At 56.4% G+C, this 19,151-nt stretch overlaps 3 protein-coding genes across 3 annotated transcripts in view; all 3 read left to right on the forward strand.

Annotated features, from left to right (window-relative positions):
* RTEL1 (regulator of telomere elongation helicase 1) overlaps window positions 1-4,297 on the forward strand; it is a 50,020-nt gene extending 45,723 nt beyond the window's left edge. The window contains exons 36-37 of the mRNA XM_061442048.1: window positions 3,090-3,194; window positions 4,064-4,297. Of these exons, the coding sequence (XP_061298032.1) occupies window positions 3,090-3,194; window positions 4,064-4,297 (339 nt within the window). The remainder of the gene's footprint in view (window positions 1-3,089; window positions 3,195-4,063) is intronic.
* The window catches only part of ZGPAT (zinc finger CCCH-type and G-patch domain containing), a 36,852-nt gene continuing 18,896 nt past the window's right edge, over window positions 1,196-19,151 (forward strand). Inside the window, exon 1 of the mRNA XM_061441295.1 lies at window positions 1,196-1,206. The gene's annotated coding sequence lies outside the window, so the exon portion shown is untranslated. The remainder of the gene's footprint in view (window positions 1,207-19,151) is intronic.
* Window positions 4,957-10,464, forward strand: TNFRSF6B (TNF receptor superfamily member 6b). The gene is made up of 3 exons (XM_061441386.1): window positions 4,957-5,354; window positions 7,317-7,514; window positions 10,161-10,464. Exons 1-3 carry the CDS (start codon window positions 4,979-4,981, stop codon window positions 10,433-10,435), a joined length of 849 nt encoding a protein of 282 aa, XP_061297370.1. The 5' UTR covers window positions 4,957-4,978; the 3' UTR covers window positions 10,436-10,464.

Raw genomic sequence — 19,151 nt, forward strand, 5'->3', positions numbered from 1 at the left:
GACAGAAGGAGATGAATGGAAGGTGGTTGTTGTGCCAGATTCTGGGAGGCAGAGAGTGCCCATGGAAGCCCCTTCGCTCCATTGATGGGATGTTTCAGTCTCTAAGCATACAAATCTGACAAATCTTTAGCATTATTAAACCCAGACTGAAGTCAATTGATGGTTTTAATGATGGTTTCATGGTGAGTTGCTGCTTACTTCAAGTTTCCCAGCGTATTGCACCCATCCCAGTGGTTACCCTGATGTGGGATACTGCTTTGGGTACTAGGCCACGTTGGACACAGGGGCTTGGAGCAAGCTGCTCTAGTGGAAGGTGTCCCTGCCCGTGGCAGGGGTTGGAACTGGATGGGCTTTAAGGTCTCTTCCAACACAAACCATCCCATTTGATTCTATATGATACAGGAGTGCCTCATCCTACAGCGGGGCCCCACCGCATGGGAAGGTGGCACCCAGCATATGCCTCTTGCATTTGCCTTGGAGATCTTGTGGGTTCCTCTACAAGGGGAAGTGCTTTGCCTTCAGTCTGAGCAGAATGCTGAGGGTGACAGAGCGAAAATGAAGCCATTGAGATCAATTCTTTCAGTAACCCTTCTCTGAGCATCCCAGTGTGACTGCTCATCACTTCAGCCGACCCACACGTTCGCCAAAGGCCTGGATGACCCGGTTTCTGTTGCAGCTTCTTGGAAAAGTCCGGATGTGTCAGCAGCTGGGCTGATGAACGGGTGAAGGAACCACGTGAAACCCATGCTAGCAACACCGAGATGAGCTTTCTGCCTGCCAGGAAAGGGAACGTGCTGCTGTGGCACCCCGGGGTGCTCTGAGCCATTGATGTGGTTGGGGAGAGTCTCTGCCTGGGGTGGGGGGCTGTGGTGAAGAGCCTTGGGCTTGAATCGGGCTAATGGCAAGTTTCACTCCAAAGAGATGCCCTCAAGAGGCTCTGCCCAGTCCCACAGGGATCAACTGGTTCATTTAGTTAGTGGGATGATGCACAGTGGTGATGCGAGCCCCCAGCGGTCCTTAGCTCGGGAATGATGTTCAAGAGTGTTACACATCTGGAGGGCTATGAGTGATGGGGGTAAACCAGCAGGAAAGCTAAAACCCACTGTAGAGTGGCCTGTGCACATCAGCCCTTCACCTGAGCACAGCCCAGGTTGTGCTGTCAGCCCCCTTTGACTCCTGAGAGAGGCTTTTCTTTGGCGGTGATGGGTAGAAACTGAGCTTGGTAGGGGAGGAAGCTTTGGATTCCTTCTGACCATCAGGGTTCATTTCTGCTGCTGGGTAGCAGAAAACGGGGTTTGAGTTTCTGTCTTTGTCAGCCTGGTTTGCTCTTTCACAGGGTTAATAATGGAGTCCAAGGGATTCACTGGCTGCAGATCCAGTGGGTGAGAGCTGGAGGTGAGAGGCTGGTTCTGGTGTTAACAGGCTCAGATGTAAACTCATTGTAACGGAAACCTCCCCATCCTCTCACCTCCTCAATGTTACTCCTTTGCCTTCCCAGAGACTGCATTTCAGTTTGGGGTGCGTGATCTGGTTTTGCCCATTCCCAAATGCCTGTTCAGAGCCCCTCGGCGAGGGAGATGCTGCCGCATCCTTGGGGCTGCTGGTGGGGGTGAGCTCTGTTTCCCCGTGCCCATCTCGAGGTACATCACATCCTGCTCCTCAGGATACCTGCAAGGCAAACAAGAGGTTTGTGCCTAGGCTGTGTGTATGGGGTAGTATTAATGTGATGGATGTGACTGCAGCTGGAGGGAACGAGTGTGGAAAGAGTATTTGGGAACGCTGAATGTTGAGAGATGAGGGCAGCAGGAGCCCAGGTCTCGGAAAGGAGACGCATCCTGCTCTATGGGATTGCAGTCCAGGCCCACAGCTTGGTCACGTCTGTAACAGCTCTGAGAGATGCAAAGGTGGCCGCTTGTGGGGTTGGGACTCCCAGCACACAGCAGAGTCCAGACTTACACAAACCGAATGTGTGTGCAGTTCTACGTGTGGGGAATGGGGAGGGGAGACTGAGCTGAGCTCTTAGGCAGAAGCTCTTCCCTGTGAGGGTGCTGAGGCGCTGGCACAGGGTGCCCAGAGAAGCTGTGGCTGCCCCATCCCTGGCAGTGTTCAAGGCCAGGTTGGACACAGGGGCTTGGAGCAAGCTGCTCCAGTGGAAGGGGTCCTTGGAGCTGGAGGAGCTTTAAGGTCCCTTCAACTGAGACAAGGAGGCACAAAAGTACAAAATGTAATCAGCTCTAAGTACTGTTAAGTTTGATGGCTTTGTAATGGAAAATAACTGCGGTGCTTGGAGGTAGTTGACACAGTTTCAGGCCCTCAGGGCCTCAGTACAAAAGGTGTGAGAAAAGCAGACTAGAAGGACAGGACCTGGGGATGGGGAGTATCCCAGACTAGCAGATGTCCAGAATGGGAGCAGTTAAACTAACTGGTAAGTAGAGGCCAGGGTGATTGCTACGTCTGTAATGTTAATTAAGCTTGTTGGGAAAAGTAAAGGACCCTTAAAGACCACCACATTTTGTATGCATGCAGGAAACCTTTTGGAAAATGATGTAATATGCTCAGTGACCGCATGAGGATGACCTGTATAGCCATCCGTGGACCCACGCTAGGAGGAGCTATCCCCCGTGTCTCCCGGCGCCGCAATAAAGAATACCTGCTTGTCAACTCGAAACTCTGTTGGCAAGTTTGTTCCTGGAGTTTTCTCCGAATCACAACCTAAGCCTTTCACTAAGTGTGAGTCTATGATCACATCTCATTCTCCTGCCCTTTTCACAGGTGAAGGTGGCAAACCATGGCATGAAGGGGGTGCAGTACAAGCCCCATCCCATTCCCCAGCTGAGTGCCCTGTGTCAGGGTATGATTTCTCTGTCGGTGCTTCTCCTTCTCTTCCATGACTGGAAAGGTTAAAACCAAGGAAAAAGCTGAGCTATTTGAGCTATTTGGAACTGGCTCCAGCTTTCGCCTTCTTCGCACCATTCCTGCTGGCAGAGATGGTGCCTGGCTGGTTTTCAGGCTCACTGCAGCGCTCTCCTGCTATTACACTAAAGAGCAGATGAATTCTGTGCCTTTTCCTCCTTGTCCTTGCGGTACAGAGGGATTGGAGCCGCGGAGGCTGGGCACGAGTGGTGCCTTCCCAGCACAGGGACCACTTCCTGGAGGAGCCCTTGGATTATTCCCTTGCCTTCGGAGGGAATCCGGTGAGCCAGGGCAGAAGACAAGGTGCGTGCAGCTGATGTACTTAAGCAGACGCACTGCTAAATGCACTCCTGCCCCGCTAAGCACGCACGTGTACGGCTGAATTCAGCTTCCACTGACAACTGGGGTCCCGGATTTATGGAAAACTACCCCCTGTGCTGTTGGCACCAGCTCCTGGATGGTGTTACCCGCAGGAGGGACCTCGGTTGATGTCCTCCGTGCTCCCGAAAGGAGAAAGTTGAGGCTCTGATGCCTGCAGGAATCCTGCAGCAACGCCGATGCCAAAGCTGCGGAGCGGGGCTGGGTCAGCGGGGTCGGTGCCTCTCCGTGCGCGGCCGCAGGGGGTTTGTGCTGCTCTCAGAACCGGCACCTCCGGGCTGCGGCCGGGGGCAAAACGTGCCCGTCCCGGGGACAAACCGTGCCCGTCCCGGGGGCAAAACGTGCCCGTCCCGGGGGCAAGCGCCGCCACTGGGAACTTGTTTAACGCTTACAGGGACCACAGCGTGCTCGGGGGGGGTTCCCCGCCGCTCCCCACGGGGACCAAAGCCGCATCCAACCCTCCCCGCGCTGCTGCCTGTGAGCGGAGGCAGGAAGGGAGCGCAGGCAGCGTGCGGACGGAGCGGAGCGGGGCGGGGGGGGGCCGGGGCGTCGCGGCCGCTTGCGCAAGTAGGGTCTTTCCCGTGGGCTGAGGCAATAAAAGTGCCGCTGGGCGCAGGGGATCGGCGCAGCGCGCACGGTGAGGGATGGGATGGGATAGGGTGGGATGGGATGGGATGGGATGCGATGGGATGGGATGGGATGCGATGGGATGGGATAGGGTGGGATGGGATGCGATGGGATGGGCCCATTTCTGCTCCCTCCTTGGCCGCAGCGTGTGAGTCCCGCCTGCTCCGGTGCTGATCCGCCTCCCCCGAGGGCGATGCGTGCGGCAGGAGCTCGGTCGCAGGCTCCCACCGACGAGCCGATTCTTCAGCCGCGCTTGCAAGAGGCTGCTGCGGTGCCCGGGCTGCGGAGAGCCCGTACCGTCCTCGGAGGGAGGGTTTCTGGGATGCAGACGGGGAAATGCAGCGTTTCCTCACAGCCCTTCTCGCTCTCTCTGTTCTGAAGCAGGAGGGATCGGCAGAGCCCAGCCGCTGCCCTCGGAGCCAGCCCCAGCCCCTTAGGAACCCACTGTGCACCCACACGCAGCTCCCGGCGCTCAGAAGCCCTCTGTGCCATGCTGTTATCCCGCCACAGGCCGAATTTAAGGTATCCATCCAAGGTAAGGTATTGTCTGTTCTTAAGTCTGGACACACGTGCTCTGAGAAGGGGGGATAAACACGGCTCTGGGTTTCTCTGGTCTTACACTGGGTATCTGGATGTCAAAAGCATTGAGAGTCCCTCTGGAGCATGCAGTGTGTCTGCTGTTTGGGAAACTTCTGCCAAGGTTTTGCTTAGCCCAAATGGTGGGGGATTGACTGGGATGAAAAGAGGGGAATGCGCTGGAGCTGCTTTTAGTACTGAGAGAGGGCAATCGGGTTGTGAAGGTGGCACAAAACGGGCTTGGGAAGCAGCGTTTGGGAAGGATGCTTTGTCACCTGGAGCGGCAAGAGGGGTTGATGGGGAAGCAATGGAGGACAGCGTCTGGTCCCTGCTTTACCCCTGGGGCTGGGAGAGCTTGAGGTGGGAGAATAATTCCTTGTAGCTACACCAGTGAGCACCTCTGTGGTGCAGCCGTCGCCTTTGCTGCTTCTCCCTCTACGAAAGGATGCGCTAAGGGCTCTCTGTGCTGTCTTGGCTGCAGTGGATGTTCGCCCCTCTCCTCCTCCTCCTGGCCCGGCTCGGCTGCAGCACCCAACACGTTTACCAATGGAGAGATGCTGCATCCAACGAGCAGCTCACGTGCCGGCGGTGCCCACCGGGCACCTTCATGGCCCAGCACTGCACCAGGGACAGGCCGACGCGGTGCGAGCCCTGCCCGGATTTGCACTACACGCAGTACTGGAACTACCTGGACAAGTGCCGCTACTGCAACGTCATCTGCGGGGAGAGGCAGGTGGAGGTGCAGCAGTGCAACGCCACCCACAACCGCGTCTGCCAGTGCCAGGATGGATACTACTCCGAGATGGAATTCTGCACCCGGCATTCCAAGTGTCCGCCGGGCTTCGGCGTGGAGAAGCGGGGTGAGTACCTCTGTGTGCGTGCTCCTGGGGCTCTTGTCGCATCCCCGCATCTCTGCTGGAGCCGAAAATCAGAGAGGAATAGAGCAGCTCTTTCTATAGTCCATAGCCTGAGCTGCTCTCTTCTTGCTCACCGGTGTGCTGCTGTCCTTGCTGGTGCATGAAGCTGCTCCTGGCTTCTTCTCAAAGCAGTGATTCTTTGCTTTTTTCCTCCCCTGTTTTTGCTTTGAACGTCTGTGAAATCCCCCAGCAGCACACTCGGATGGGAGGGGGTGATCCTGGTTCCTTGCAGAGTTAGATCCCCCCCATCCTGCAGGAGCAGGTCACCCTGCCAGTGCTCACCATGGGTGGAAAGGTCTGAGCGGCTCCTGCTCCTCCATCAGCCCCCTGTTCCTGATAATCCAGACTGGAAAAGGCTCTGATGAGGCCAGGGCAGGGCTGGTGGATTTGGGTACCTCTGGGGCTGGGGTCTGTGGGTTTTACTGAGCAGTTTGGAGAGGCTGCATTCAAAACATGGACACACTCAGGTTCCAAGAGCATCGAATCAGCCTTGCTTTGATTCATGGCTTGGGGAGATTCCTAAATCCAAGACTGCATCCCCTGCGGAGGTGCAAATCACAGGGGGTTTTATGGGGGTTGCCCAGCACAAATTCACCTGGTCCCTTGCTTGTCCCCATTCAAGCTTTCTAAACATACAAGCTGCCTGTGAGTGGTTTCTTTCTCACCCAGGACCGGGCTCTGCCTCAAAACCACAGCCTGGTGTAACAACAATAAACCAGTGTGGGCAGCGGTGGCACAACCAGCATTACCTTGCTTCGTGCTTTAATGTGGAGGCTTTTGAAGCCCTTCCATGTGTGCTGAAGCACTCCAGGCTCACAGACCAGAGGAGAAATACCTTGTGGTCTTCAGCTGATGCTTATAATTATGCTGTGGGATGCAGCTGTATGAAATGCAGTAATGCAGGAGAGGTGAAGTAGGTCTGCAAGTGATGCAGGGAAGCCCCTTGAAATGAACCATCAAATCTGGCTGTAGGACTGAGGAGCCAAATGGGACCTATGAGGAGAAGCTGGATCTTTGGTGGGTTTAATTCGTTTTCCACAAATGGCTTTGCATTGGGAACGATGCCCCAGCCCAGACCCCTGAACACCCCGCAAGGACCTAGCACACCGTGTGAGCAGAGCTGTGAGTGCCCGTGTCTGGATGAGGATGATGGGGTCCCTGCAGCACGGGTTGGATGGGTGCTTTGACCCACGTGCAGTTCCTTTGCAGGGCACAGGCTTTATCCTGGCTCTCCTACCTGCAAACACAGCCCTGAGCACTGGGGCTCTGGTAAAGCCAAAGCTATGGGGTTGTGACAAGGCAGAACCCTCGTTCTTCCCGGGGTGGATGAAGAGGAGACGCAAGGGTGTGAACCAGCGCCATTCCCGTCTCCCAAGGAACGTGCCCTGGTGCAATCGGGCTCGCGTGGCCCTGTCCCTGTGACACAGGAGCGGGTCTGGCCCCGAGCCCGGCGATGGGAAGCAGCAGCTTTCACCTCCTGCCTGCCTTTTACTTTCACTTGGCCGGGAGCCTCCTGACTCCGCTGTGAATCAAAGGCTGCTTTGGCACCCGGCTCAGCCACCCGTCGGGTGCCTCCGGCCCGGGAGGCAGCTCCCCTCGGTGGCAGAGGGGTTCTCCTCTTGGCTCTGGGCACCGGTGCCCGTTTATCAGCGTGTGCCAACTGCTTTGGGGTGGGAGATTCAAACGCTGCTGTTTGCGCACGCTTCGCAGGGGAACTGCAGGCAGCGATTGCAGGCAGCGATTGCAGGCACTGATTGCAGGCACTGATTGCAGGCACTGATTGTTCTGGGGAAGAAATGATTGCTCTGTTATCCCCCCTCCCAAATGCTCAATGGTGCCAGGCACCCCGCTGGCATCATCCCCTGCTCCTTACCCGCTGACATCCCCTTCCCTCCCCATTCACAGGTACCCCCTTTGAGAACACCCAGTGCAGCGCCTGCCCCCGGGGCTTCTTCTCTTCCTCCGCCTCCAGCACGGAGCCGTGCCAGCCCCACCAGGACTGCGAGCAGCAGGGCAAGGTGGTCAACGTGGAGGGCAACCAGTACCACGACACCCTCTGCACCTCCTGCAGGAGGGACAGGGGCAACAGCACGCAGGAGCCAGGTGAGCTGGGGCTCTTGTGGGGACGCCGGACCCGTGATGCTGCCAGGGTGAGAGCGAGCTCTCCGGTGGCTTTTTTCCTACTGAGATGCAAACTGAGGGGAAACAGCTTGTAAAAACATGGAGTGACCCGTAATTAATCATAATAACGGGTAAAAGCCACTCCGCCTGCCCTCTTCCACCTTCAGGCTTGGTCCTTTAGGGCAAGGGCAGGGTGCAGGGCTCACCCGGAGCCCATGCAGGCTCTTTGCTCAGAGACAACAAAGAACTGGCAGTGAAATCCCATCAGATCTTACCAGAAACCGGGATAACCGGAGATTCCGGGATGCAAGGACAGTTTTGGCAGCCATTCAGCTCTAACTGGTAGCTCTCAGCGATACCCTGTGGTCTGGGTCATGTAAACAGGCTCAGTGTGAAGCACTCCTGGCATGGCTCTTCTCCTTTGGCATTCCCATTTCTCCCAGGCTTTCAGCCTGTTTTCCAGGAGCTTTTGCTATGGCCACAGCATTGTCTTGCGCAGGATGAGTGGAGCAGCATCCCAGGTTCATTGGAGCTGAGCATGGGGTGCATTTTGCTCTGTGAGGTGGTAGAGACGTGGTGTCCGCTGTGATCATGCTGGAGGCTGAAGGCCAGTGGGCAGAGATCACAGAAGCCCAGGTTGGAAGAGACCTCGAGGATCATCTGGTCCAGCCTTCCTCAGCTAAAGCATAGAGCAAAGGAGCAGGGGAGAGCGATGGGCTGGCTCCGGGGGTGCTTTGTAATGTGCACCCCAAGCAGTGCGGGGACGAGGAAGGGGCTGAAAACCATCCCAAGGGTGAGGGGATGCAGGCAGCTGCTCCAACCCCCCCCCGCTTTGCCTTGACATCAATCAAGACACACGGGACACAAACTCCATGTGGCTGACCTGGGTGGCAGTGAACCTGCCCCTTGAACTTCCCAGACAAATCAGTCCTGGAGTGACGGGATGGCGCAGGCTGGAAGGGACTTTGGAAGTTCATCGGGTCCAACCTGCCATGGCAATGAGAGCCTGGATGAGGTTACCCAGCACCACGTCCAGCCGTGTCCCAGAACCCTCCAGGGACTCCACTGCATCCCTGGGGAGGTTGTTCCAGGATAAAGAACTTTCTTCCATCAAGAAGGGCTTCAGCAAAAGCTTTCTTTGCCAAGAAAGGTTGGACCAGATGATCCACGAGCCCATTTCAGACCTGGCATTCCATCATTCTATGGCAAGCTATTGATGCTTCAGAGCATGCGAGAGGAGCTCCTCCCTTTCCATCCTCTCCTGGCACTGCCAACACAGGCATTCCTCCTTACGGAGCCTGACTCACCCCACGAGCTCCATGCCAGGAGCGTGATCCCACTGGAGACAGGAGCTGGGGAGCTCTGTCATCAGCGGGACGCAGGCAGGCGGGAGCAGCAGCAGCAGCAGCAGCGTCCATGGCCAGCCTGGCCTCCAGCTATTTCTGGAGGAGAGCAGCGTCAGCCGTGGAGCTGGGGTGTATTTATAGCCCTGGTTCATCAGGAGTCCACTTGGGAGCGTTGGGATGCTCCACTTCCACACGGAGCTGAGTGCGGAGGAGAGAATCTGGGCGAGAGCCCGACCAACCCCTGCTGTGACCCAGGAAACGTTCCCAGTTCACAATGGCATGAAACCGGGCTTGTCTCTGCCTGACGGAGGAATGGTTTGGCTTCGCTCCCCTGAGCACTGATTTCATCCCTCCTTGGGGGCACTCCAACAGCGCTTCAACGGGGACTCCAAAAGCCCCCAGTGGGGCCGAGCTTGGGCTTGGTCCTGCCTCGGGGTGTGAAAAACCCGCATGGAAAAAGCTGTCGGGGCACAGAGCGGGCTTGAACAGACGGCAGCGAGCTCCGGCTTTCTGGAGTTCCCCTTTCCCGTGCTCCCGGCGCAGAGAGGAGCAGGGAGAAGCTGCCCGGGGTGGTTTCGAGTTTGCAGGCCCTTCCAAAACAAGCTGTTATCCATCCTGGGAAACGCAGGCTGCAGCGAGGGCTGGCGCCAGCCTCTCCGGGCAGCGAGCCGCGGGGATCGGCCTTGACCACGGAATGATGTTGTATTGGGTGTTTTCCTCATGCTTTTCCCTTCCAACCTCACTTTTTCCACTTGCACAACGCCCATTCTGACCCACTGGTTCCACCGCACGCTGCCAGCACCGCACCGCAAGCCCTGGCTTTGGCAGAGGATGCAGCCGCTGTGAGCCAGATGCTGCTGCATCCTTGGGCATGGGCAGAGTAGGTGGTCCCAGCTCGTGTTCACATCATATATGTGGTCCTGGGAGCTAAAATACCCTCCCAAATCTGGAAGATGGGTTGGGAGAGACGGGTTTCCGGGCTGGCCTCATCACGGGGCTCCCAGTCCAAGCTGTGGCTGGAGAGCAATGCCCAGGTGAGGACCACATCATGGAATCATTGACTGCTTTGGGTTGGAAGGGACCTTGAAAGTCCATCCCATCCCCATGCAACGAGCAGCGGCATCCTCCACTATTCCAGGTTGCTCAGAGGCGCATCCAACCTGACCTTGAATGCTTCCAGGGCTGGGGCACTTCCCACCTCCCTGAGGCCAGGGCTGGGAGCTGCTCCCCTGCTGCCCCACCTCACCTTGCCCCTAACCTCTGGATGCTTTCCTCCCAGCAGCTCCAGGCGATGACGACTGTGAGCAAGCCATGATCGACTTCGTGGCGTACCAGAACATCCCCATCCGGAAGCTGAAGCGCCTGCAGCAGATCCTGGAGCAGCCACCGAGGACGCAGGCGCTGGGCACCCGGGCGGCCATGCAGGAGAAGTTCAGGGCTTTCCTCACCCACCTCAGAGAGGGGAACCCGGTCACCAAGGAGCTGCTGCGGGCGCTGAGGACTGCCAAGCTGCACTCCATCGAGGAGCAGGTCCGCAAGCGCTTCCTCCTGCGCTGAGAGCACGAACTGCACTTTTCCCGGGTGGTTTCTGGATTGAGTTGTTGGGGGTCTGTGCCTTTGTTAATTTATTGATGTTCCCAAACCCCGAGGGCAGCGGTGGGGATGAGCGATGGGGATGAGCGATGGGTCCTGCTCGGCAGCACTGCCGCTGGGGTGGGAGCATCCCTGTGCCATCAACCAGCGCGGCTCCAGCTGGGTGCTGGCCATCCCCAGCAAGGGTCAATGCTGTATCAGAAGGGAAGCTTGCAGACAGGGTCATTTGTTCTGGGGGGGGGGGGGGTGTGTCTGGTTTTGTTGGGGTTTCTTTAGTTATTTAACAGGGTTTCCCATGGAGGATTCACTTGTCATGGGGTTTGAGAAGGGAGTTCGCTGCTGAGGCCCTCGGGTGTAGGATGCTCCTGAAGTCACTGGTGGCCTTAAAGTTATTTCCAAGCTACCTAGTTTTATACCATGTTTTCTAAAGAAATGGATGTTTAGAGTGTAAAGAAATCAATGCTCGGAAGCTTGCCAAAGAAACAAGGCAAAGAAGTTATTTTATCATACAATCCTCTGTCACCAGAGTCCTTTCCTGGTCTCATTTGGAGGAGAACGATGCTGCTGCATGTCCCAGACCCATCATCTTCTCCCTCCACTTACCCTTGCCCTCTCTTTGCTTCACCCCATGACCACGCACCACCACCGTCAGCTCCATCAGCCTCAGCTGTGAGCAGCAGGATGTAGCCTGACCGTGTTGGGATTTGCCACCAGTGGCAGCCCAAATGCTTCACCCTGAGCACCAGGGCTGCCCCAGACCCTGCAGCAAGCAGAAGAGGGGCTTGGTCAGCCAAGAGCTGTGCCTTGGGGCACTGATGCTGGCTGCAGGCAGGGCTTTTAATGCCTTGTCGAGGTTGCTTAGGGACCTTCCCAAGGGTGATGCTCTCGTGCGTTTCCCAGCCTGCAGCAGTGATTGAGCCAGCGCTTCCACCCGTGCCTGGAATGGGCTTGGCTGGGGTTTTATAGCTCTTTTTTATGTGAGTAGCTGCCAGGAACAGTTTGTGCTTTGAAAGGGGAGCGTTCCCCTGTTAGGAGCTGTTTCAAGCGCTGCCAAACACGTGCTGCGTGGAAGTGCCCCACACTTCCCCTCCGGAGAGGAAGACGGACATAACCGAGTGCAAGAGGGGATTTTATCCTCCCCTTGCTGCCCATAGACACAGCACAGGCTCTTCCTGCTGCCATGAGCTCTTCATCCACGGCAGGCTGGATGAATGGGGCTGACCCTGGGGGCAGCATCCTCGCTGCTCCATCTGGAGCCCTGGATTTGCACTGTCTGCACCCGTGCTGCAGGCAGGACCTGGGCATCCCAGGCTGGCAACGGTCTCACCCCAGCGTTGGGCTCTGGGGATGGAGCAATGCAGGGATCCTGACACTGTCCTGGGTTGCTTCACCCAGGGGACAGAGAAGCAAAAGGCTGACAAGCAGCAGAGGGGACCCCTTGTTCCCACCTCTGCCTTGAGCCAGGATGGATCCTGACACCCCACATCTCACCCCTGCCCTTGAGCTGCTTTATCCATGAGCTGCAGCCGTTACCTCGCTCTGCCAGGGTCGCTTTGACCTGGCCATGGCTCAGTGTGAGCTGGGTGCTGGTGTTGTACAGCCCAGCACAGGCGGCTGGAGCATCCCTGCAGGGGCTCTCAAGGCCGGCGGTGCTCTGGGCACTGGTCCTGTCTGTGGGCTCCTTACCAGCAGTGCCAGACCCCTCTCCAGGTCTTCCCTCTCCCATTACCCACGGTCTCCTCCCAGACCGGATTCCCCCGTGCTGAGTTAGTTGGGATCTCTGCACTCAGGGTTTCTCCTTGCCTGGCCTCGCAGACAATGGGGCAGCAGGGAATCTTTCTTGTAAATATGGGCCTTTATGAGAGCATCCAAACGGCCCCGCAGGAGCATCCTGCTCCGCTTCCAGGAAAGGGGCTGCGCTGGAACAGCCTGCAGGAGCACCCTGGAGGGCAGCGATCCCCCACCAGCTCCCACCCGGACCACAGCAGCAGCCACAGCCCGACCTGGGGGGGGATCATAGGGGTAATTGGTTGGAAAGGTGAAGAGGATGAAACCCCCTTTGGTTTATAGGGAAGTTTCCAAAGGCAGGAGGGAGAAGAGGAACAGTCGGCAGCTTCCTGACCACTGTAGTGGCTGCTTCCCCTGTGAGCTGTGGCTGAGGGGCAAGTCTGCGCTAGCGTTTAGATAGGACACAGAGGATGATGCTGTGTGAGCCGTGCTTCCCTCTGCTGTTCAACACCTAGGACCAGGGCAAGAAACAACCCAAAGCACCCCGCGATGTGGATGTCGGTGCCAGGGGCTGCCGGGGTGCCTGCAGCTGCAGCCAGGTGTGGGGATGAGTCAGGACTTCCCCATCCCACCAAACCACCCGTGGGAGCCGCTCGGACACGCTCCAGTGCAGCGAAGGTGGTGGCGTGCGTGGAGCCAGCGCCGGGGGGGAATGATGAACATGGGATTCGTCATAGGTACACGATGAACACGGGATTAAGGGATCGGTGTGAGTATTCCTAGTGAGGTCATAGGGAGCTGGCTCATGCCTTGACCCGGCGAGGAGCTGGCATTGCTGGAGGAAAGCAAAGGGGGATGCAGAGGGGATGTGACCGGTGCAGGTGCAATCCTGCTCGCCGGAGCAGAGTCCCCCCACCGTGGTCCTGGGTTACAGGACAGGTAAATTCCCTCTCTGCCTGCACGTTTTTGGTTTGGAGGTGGGGGTCCTTCAGCCCCTGCCCTCCCGCGTCGCTCGGATGCTCAGTGTAACGCACGCTGAACGTGGGTGCGTTCACCCATCACCGCTCCAGGAAGGCCCCAGTTTGACCTTCTTCTGAGCAGGCATCTCTCTGTCCTCTGATTGTGGGTTTCCTTCTGCTGGTCGTGGTCCTCTGTGAGCCGGGACTCATCCTGCGCTCCGCACGTGCTGGTTCTGCACAGGCCCAAGGATGGGCAGATGATGGAGATGGAGAGCACCGGCTGCAGAGGGGAAGCAGAGGGGAGGCTGAGGAGGTCAAAATGCCCACGAGCAGGAGCAGAGAAGGAGCTGAAGCACCCAGGGCAAAGCACGCTGTGCTCAGCTGGACTGGGGCGACAGTGACCTGAGAGAGGACCCATGGCCCAGGACAAAGCCGTTGCCACAGCCACCACCTCCTATGGTGGCACCGGTGATGCTGCTGGGATGGATCCGGATCTGCTGTGATTTTGCTGCAGGAGGCCGCCACGTGTGTTTGTTTCTGTCTGAGCCTCCTGTGGGTTTCAGGGGGTGAAGCCTCAAAAGGAGCACAAGCAGAAGAAGTTTAACCAAGCCAAGTGCAAGGTCCTACACCCAGGTCGGAGCAATCCCAGGCCCAGCTACAGGTTGGGCAGAGAAGAGATTCAGAGCAGCCCAAGGAGAAGGACTTGGGGGTGTTGGTGGATGAGAAAATGAACATGAGCAGGCTTCAGTGTGAGCTCACAGCCCAGAAACCAACCGTGTCCTGGGCTGCATCCAAAGCAGCGTGACCAGCAGGGCGAAGGAGGTGATCCTGCCCCTCTGCTCTGCTCTTGTGAGACCTCACCTGGAGCATTGTGTGCAGTTCTGGGGTCCTCAACATCGAAAGGACATGGAACTGTTGGAACAAGTCCAGAGGAGGCCACGAGGATGATCAGGGACTGGAGCACCTCCTGTATGGAGACAGGCTGAGAAAGTTGGGGCTGTTCAGCCTGGAGAAGAGAAGCTGCGTGGAGACCTCAGAGCAGCTTCCAGTGTCTGAAGGGGGCTATAGGGATGCTGGGGAGGGACTCTTCATTAGGGACTGCAGTGACAGGACAAGGGGTAACGGGTTCAAACTGAAACAGGGGAAGTTTAGATTGGATCTAAGGAGGAAATTCTTTCCTGTGAGGGTGCTGAGGCACTGGAATGGGTTGCCCAGGGAGGTTGTGAATGCTCCATCCCTGGCAGTGTTCAAGGCCAGGTTGGACAGAGCCTTGGGTGCCATGGTTTAGTGTGAGGTGTCCCTGCCCATGGCAGGGGGTTGGAACTGGATGATCTTCAGGTCCTTTCCAACTTGAACTGTTCTGTGATTCTGTGATTCTATGAAGTTAAACCCCTGTTATTGCAGAACACAGGGACCGAGATGGCCCTGACCTGCCCCATGCCACCAGCAAGCCCTTGGCTGCACCAGGGCAATGGGCTCGGCCATTGTGCTCATGGTGGGTCCCCTCTCAACGCACTACGGCCGAGCTCTGTGCCACCAGCCTTGCCTTTCTCCCCATGGGATCTCCCCTCATCCCTCCCTTGTTTCCTCCCCTCCTCAGTTTGTGATCTCTGTTCCCTCCTTTTGCAAGGAGCCACCTGAGAGCTTTGGATGTCCCAAAGAGCAACCGGAGGCACAGCAGACGTGGCCAGTGCCCAGCCTGAGCTGGTTGGATGCAGGGAAACCGGGAGCCAAGGACCAGGCAGCAGGATGGTGTCAGCTCCACGTGCCAGGTAAGGGGATGGACTCGGGCTCCCAACCATTAACCTGCATGCGGCCAGGGCTGGGTGAAGCTCTGCCTCCTCATCCCTTCTGTTTCTTGTCATGAAACGAGACCTTTTTCTTGCCTCATGTTGACCAATCCCCAAACTGGACCAATGAATTCTGTAAACCCCGGGAACAACATTCATGGCAAGGAAATGGTTTAGTTTGTCAGTATTATTACGGGTGCAGTGTGCACTGGGGGGGGTCATGCACCCCCCTTGCGCTCCCTGCCTGTGCTGGGACCCCTCTTTCCCTGTTGTAAGATGCGATGAGCTTGCAAGGTCCCACTTGTCAAAGGCAGAGTGAGGTGGGAGGAGGCGACAGAACCCTTCAGCCCTCACCTCCCCGAGCAGACCCAGTGCCCTGGGGGTGTTTCACACCCTGCAGACCTCCTCAGCCACTGCTGTAGCACCCAGCCAGCGGTTAAGAAGGGAGCTAAAGCAACACGGGCATGACATTGTCCTGTTTAAGAGCCTCGGATCCCCTTCTTGTGGCACTTACAGAGCTCAGCACGGGCATTATCGCTTATTCCCAGCCTTTGCTTCCAAGCTGCTCTTTACAGAAGAGCTTGGGTTTGCCCTCCAGAGGCTTAGAAAGTCCCGTATGGGAATTCACAGAGCAGCGGGTCACAGCTTCTGTTTGCCTCCCCTGAGTCTGCTCCCCAGGTACTTGGCCTCTCTGCCTGGGCACTGCCTCCTCTTAGCTTGGGTACCAGTCGAATGTATTCCTAAACCCTCTGATGCCCTTCATCTTGCAGCAGTGGCCTGGGAAACCCGGTCAGGAAGCTTGCAGTGACTACACCATCACATCCTTACCCACCCCCTGGCTGTTTAGAAGCATAAGTGAATTAGGTATTATTAGCAGGGTCAAGATAAAATAGATTTTCCCCACACAACTGTTTGCTTCCCCTTTAAAAACAATGGCCTTTTCCATCTTGCACAACCTTTAGGGAGAGAGCAGGAGCAGCTTGTTGTGCCTGACTAAGGAGCACTGGGAATCAAAGACCCCGTAGTGTCACCTGGATATGGGGGAGAATCTGTTGTGTGTCGTGTCCCTTACCCCTGCTCATGAAGAGCATCCAGCAGCCAACACATTGGGTGCCAGCAGCATCCAGTGCTCAGTTTGGGGCTTTCCCAGCTGCTGAGCTCCAGCTATGCCATGATAGAGCTGCAACAGAAGGGAAGGGAGCCGGGAGCCGGGGTCATTTTCCTATGGAAGTGCTGGGAATGATGACTTTCATGGCAGGGTTTGGAACAAGATGATCTTAAGGTCCTTGCCGACCCCAGCTGTTCCATGATTCTATGACTTACCAGCTAGGGCTGTGAGGATGTGAGCTCAGTGAAGGTTAGGGGTGGCTGGGTGCTGCTGCTGAGCCTCAGACCTGTGGACTTCAGGATGTTTTCAACCATGCAGTGTAAGGGATTAGGTAAGGGGTTTGGAGAGCTCGGCTTGGCCTCAGGGCCACGCTCCAATGAGCTGGTTGAGCCTCAGATGGCCCAATGCTGGTTTCTGTTTCTGCCTCCGTACCTCCTCCCGCGACACTGGAGCTTGGGAAGTGATGTATTGGCCTTCGGTCTTCCCAGAAGTGAAGACACGGAGCATTTACTGGGAAATCTGGGAGATGAGGAGCGTGCATCCCCCTCTTCATGACTCTGAACCTGAAAGAACATCTCAGCTCTGGCAAGACCAAACCCACGTTCTTTCACCCAGCTTCTTGTGACTGCCGGGGCATCAGGCAGGAACAACGGAGGCTGTGATTCAGCACCCCTCGGTTACGGAGCTCCCCTGCCCTCTGACACAGCACTTGTACTCCCGGGGCACTTAGGAGGTCCTCAGGGCTGTGGTGCAGCCTGCCCCGTGATCCTGCCTCTCCTCGTGGCCCCGCGATGAGCTGTCAGAGTTTCCACCACGCTGAGGACGTGGGCGCAGACATGGGAGAGCTTAATCCTTGGGGCTGGTTGCTTTGGATGCGGTATTTGTCCTTCCCCTTGCTTTCACCTCTGAAGCCAAGCTCTTTGGTTGAAAGGGTGCTGTTCCGTTCACGGGGGCATCCCACGTAACCACAACCACCTCGTGTTAAAACAAGCCTTGTTCGTGTCAGAGGAGCAGTGTTCCAACGGGGCAGGAATAACCCTTGGTGACAGGAATAACCCTTGGTGTTACAGGTCTTTGTGGTCCCCTGATGGAAAAGGAATTCCAAGCGGGCTTTGGTCACAAAACCTGGCAAAATCTGGGAGTGAAGCACAGTGGGTGCCTGTGTGCTCATCTGCTGCTGTTTAACAGGGTGGGCAGTGAGGAGGTGCCACTTGTACCTCCGGTTTCTGGGAACAGCAAATTCCTTATTCCTCTTTATGACTGCCCTATGGAACCCCCCTTTTCTGTGTGTGCCAAAGGAAAGCTACGGATGGTATCAGGTTAGCTGACTTCTGAGAACCAGCATTGTTCCTGGCTGTGAATTGCACTTTGATCACAAATAGGAACACAACAGAAACAACCGGGTTTCTGTTTCAGGAAAGCCTTTCAGGGTACACTTCATTTTACAGCGAATCTGCAGTGGATTTAGGTTCTCCTCAGAGCAGCACTTACGGTGCATTCCGAATCCTGACGTCTTGGGACTGCACTGGAACCACAAGTGCAGTGGTTTGGGTTCCTTCATCCAGATGTCCAGCTGAAGGATGCGCTTCAGATGCTGCTTTGCTGTGCACCAGCAGCTGCTGGGCAATCCCCGAGCAGAGCAGTGAGTACAGCCCCTGTGTGTAGATGCTCACTTGTGCTTCAGGTGATTTGGTCCACAAGGAATAAGGGTTTAAGCCCTGGAGTCCTCCCTGACATGTGCCTCCTTCCCTAATGGCCACAGTGGCTGAAACAGCTAAGAGAGGAATGGGTAGAGAAAACCTATTTGTGGCTGGTAGAAAGAACATACCATCTATGGACTTGCACGTGAAGAAGTCCTGAGTTACTAATGCTAGTGAAGGTTACCACATATCCATCCAGTGAGGGTTTTGCTTCAAGGAAAGGATGCTTCATCCTGGGAGCTCTCAGGCAAGTCTATCTACTGCCTCATCTTCACAGCTACTTCTGGTAGCATGTGGCAACAGGGCTGTGGGAAAGGCTGCACAGCCAGCCTCCGGAGAGGAGGTGGGAAGATGGCATTTGCCAGAGGAGGCTGACGTTCGGGCACTCGCGGCGCCACGTCAGCCGGTTTAGGAAACGCAGCGCAACCGAGATGGAATGAGGAGATTCCGCCTCCATAAAGGGATCTGATTTGTGCTTAGAAAACAAAGGTCAGGCAGAATTCCCTGGGAGTGTTGCTCCGCCTCCTCTGCTTTCCACTTGAAGAGCACCCCGTTCATGGAAGGAATTTAGGCCGTTCTTCCCCCAGTGATGGTGCCCAAGCTGTCTGTGCCAGTCCTGTTGTTCTCCTACACGAGGTTCTGATGGCTTTCAATACCAATTTGTTTCTTTCTTCCATCACAAGGTGCATCACCAGCCCTTCCCTCTGGGGTAGTGGGTGCCATGGGTGAAGGCTTGGGACTGGATTTAAGCTGTGGGAGAGCTGGGACGGTACTCCTGTGGTTTGGGATACCAAAAAGCCAAAGCATGCGTAGGGAAAGCCCCCAGCAGTGGCCATGGCAGCTGCTTTTTACCAGAGAGGCAGAAAAACAACTCCTGAAGGGTTTTCAGGAGCACAAAGGGCAACGCTGCAGGAAATGCCAGAGGTCCAGCCAATGGAACAACGCGGGATACACAGCAGGGATGCTTCATGTGGGATTTCCAACTTGTCTAAAACCCCAGGGTGATAAAGCACCTGCTCTGCTTTCTCTAATACCCTTTGTCCTAACGAGAGCTTGGCAGAAGGCAGGGGCTCATCCCACCTCTCCGCTGGCTCTCATCCAGCCCTGGAGATGGATTTGAGGCACACTTTAACAGAAAACTCGGCCAAAAGGGATTGTTGAGAGAACATCCAGCCTACAACCTGTCCCGTGGCAGGGCCAAGGCCGCCTGCTCTTGTCCAAACTGCTGCTGGAAACCTGCACACAACCACGGGAGTGATTCCTTCCAGAACCGAGGGCAAACTCAGTCAATGGGGCTTCTTTCTCTGGAGCATGAGCAGAGCTGCAAGAGGCAGAACCCACTTTCCTTTCTGTGTGGACACTGCTGCGGTGGCTGCCAGTCAGGACTACCCACAT

Source organism: Pezoporus flaviventris, unplaced genomic scaffold, assembly GCF_033815535.1.
Source record: "Pezoporus flaviventris isolate CSIRO_AGI_PZ_B2104156 unplaced genomic scaffold, CSIRO_AGI_Pfla_v1 ptg000213l, whole genome shotgun sequence".
In the NCBI taxonomy this organism is placed as follows: domain Eukaryota; kingdom Metazoa; phylum Chordata; class Aves; order Psittaciformes; family Psittacidae; genus Pezoporus; species Pezoporus flaviventris.

Coding starts and splice junctions, on each gene's coding strand:
- TNFRSF6B (XM_061441386.1), top strand. CDS start 4,979: ATGTTCGCCCCTCTCCTCCTCCTCCTGGCCCGGCTCGGCTGCAGCACC. Junction 5,355..7,316: donor CTTCGGCGTGGAGAAGCGGG/GTGAGTACCTCT, acceptor CCCCATTCACAG/GTACCCCCTTTGAGAACACC. Junction 7,515..10,160: donor CAACAGCACGCAGGAGCCAG/GTGAGCTGGGGC, acceptor TCCTCCCAGCAG/CTCCAGGCGATGACGACTGT.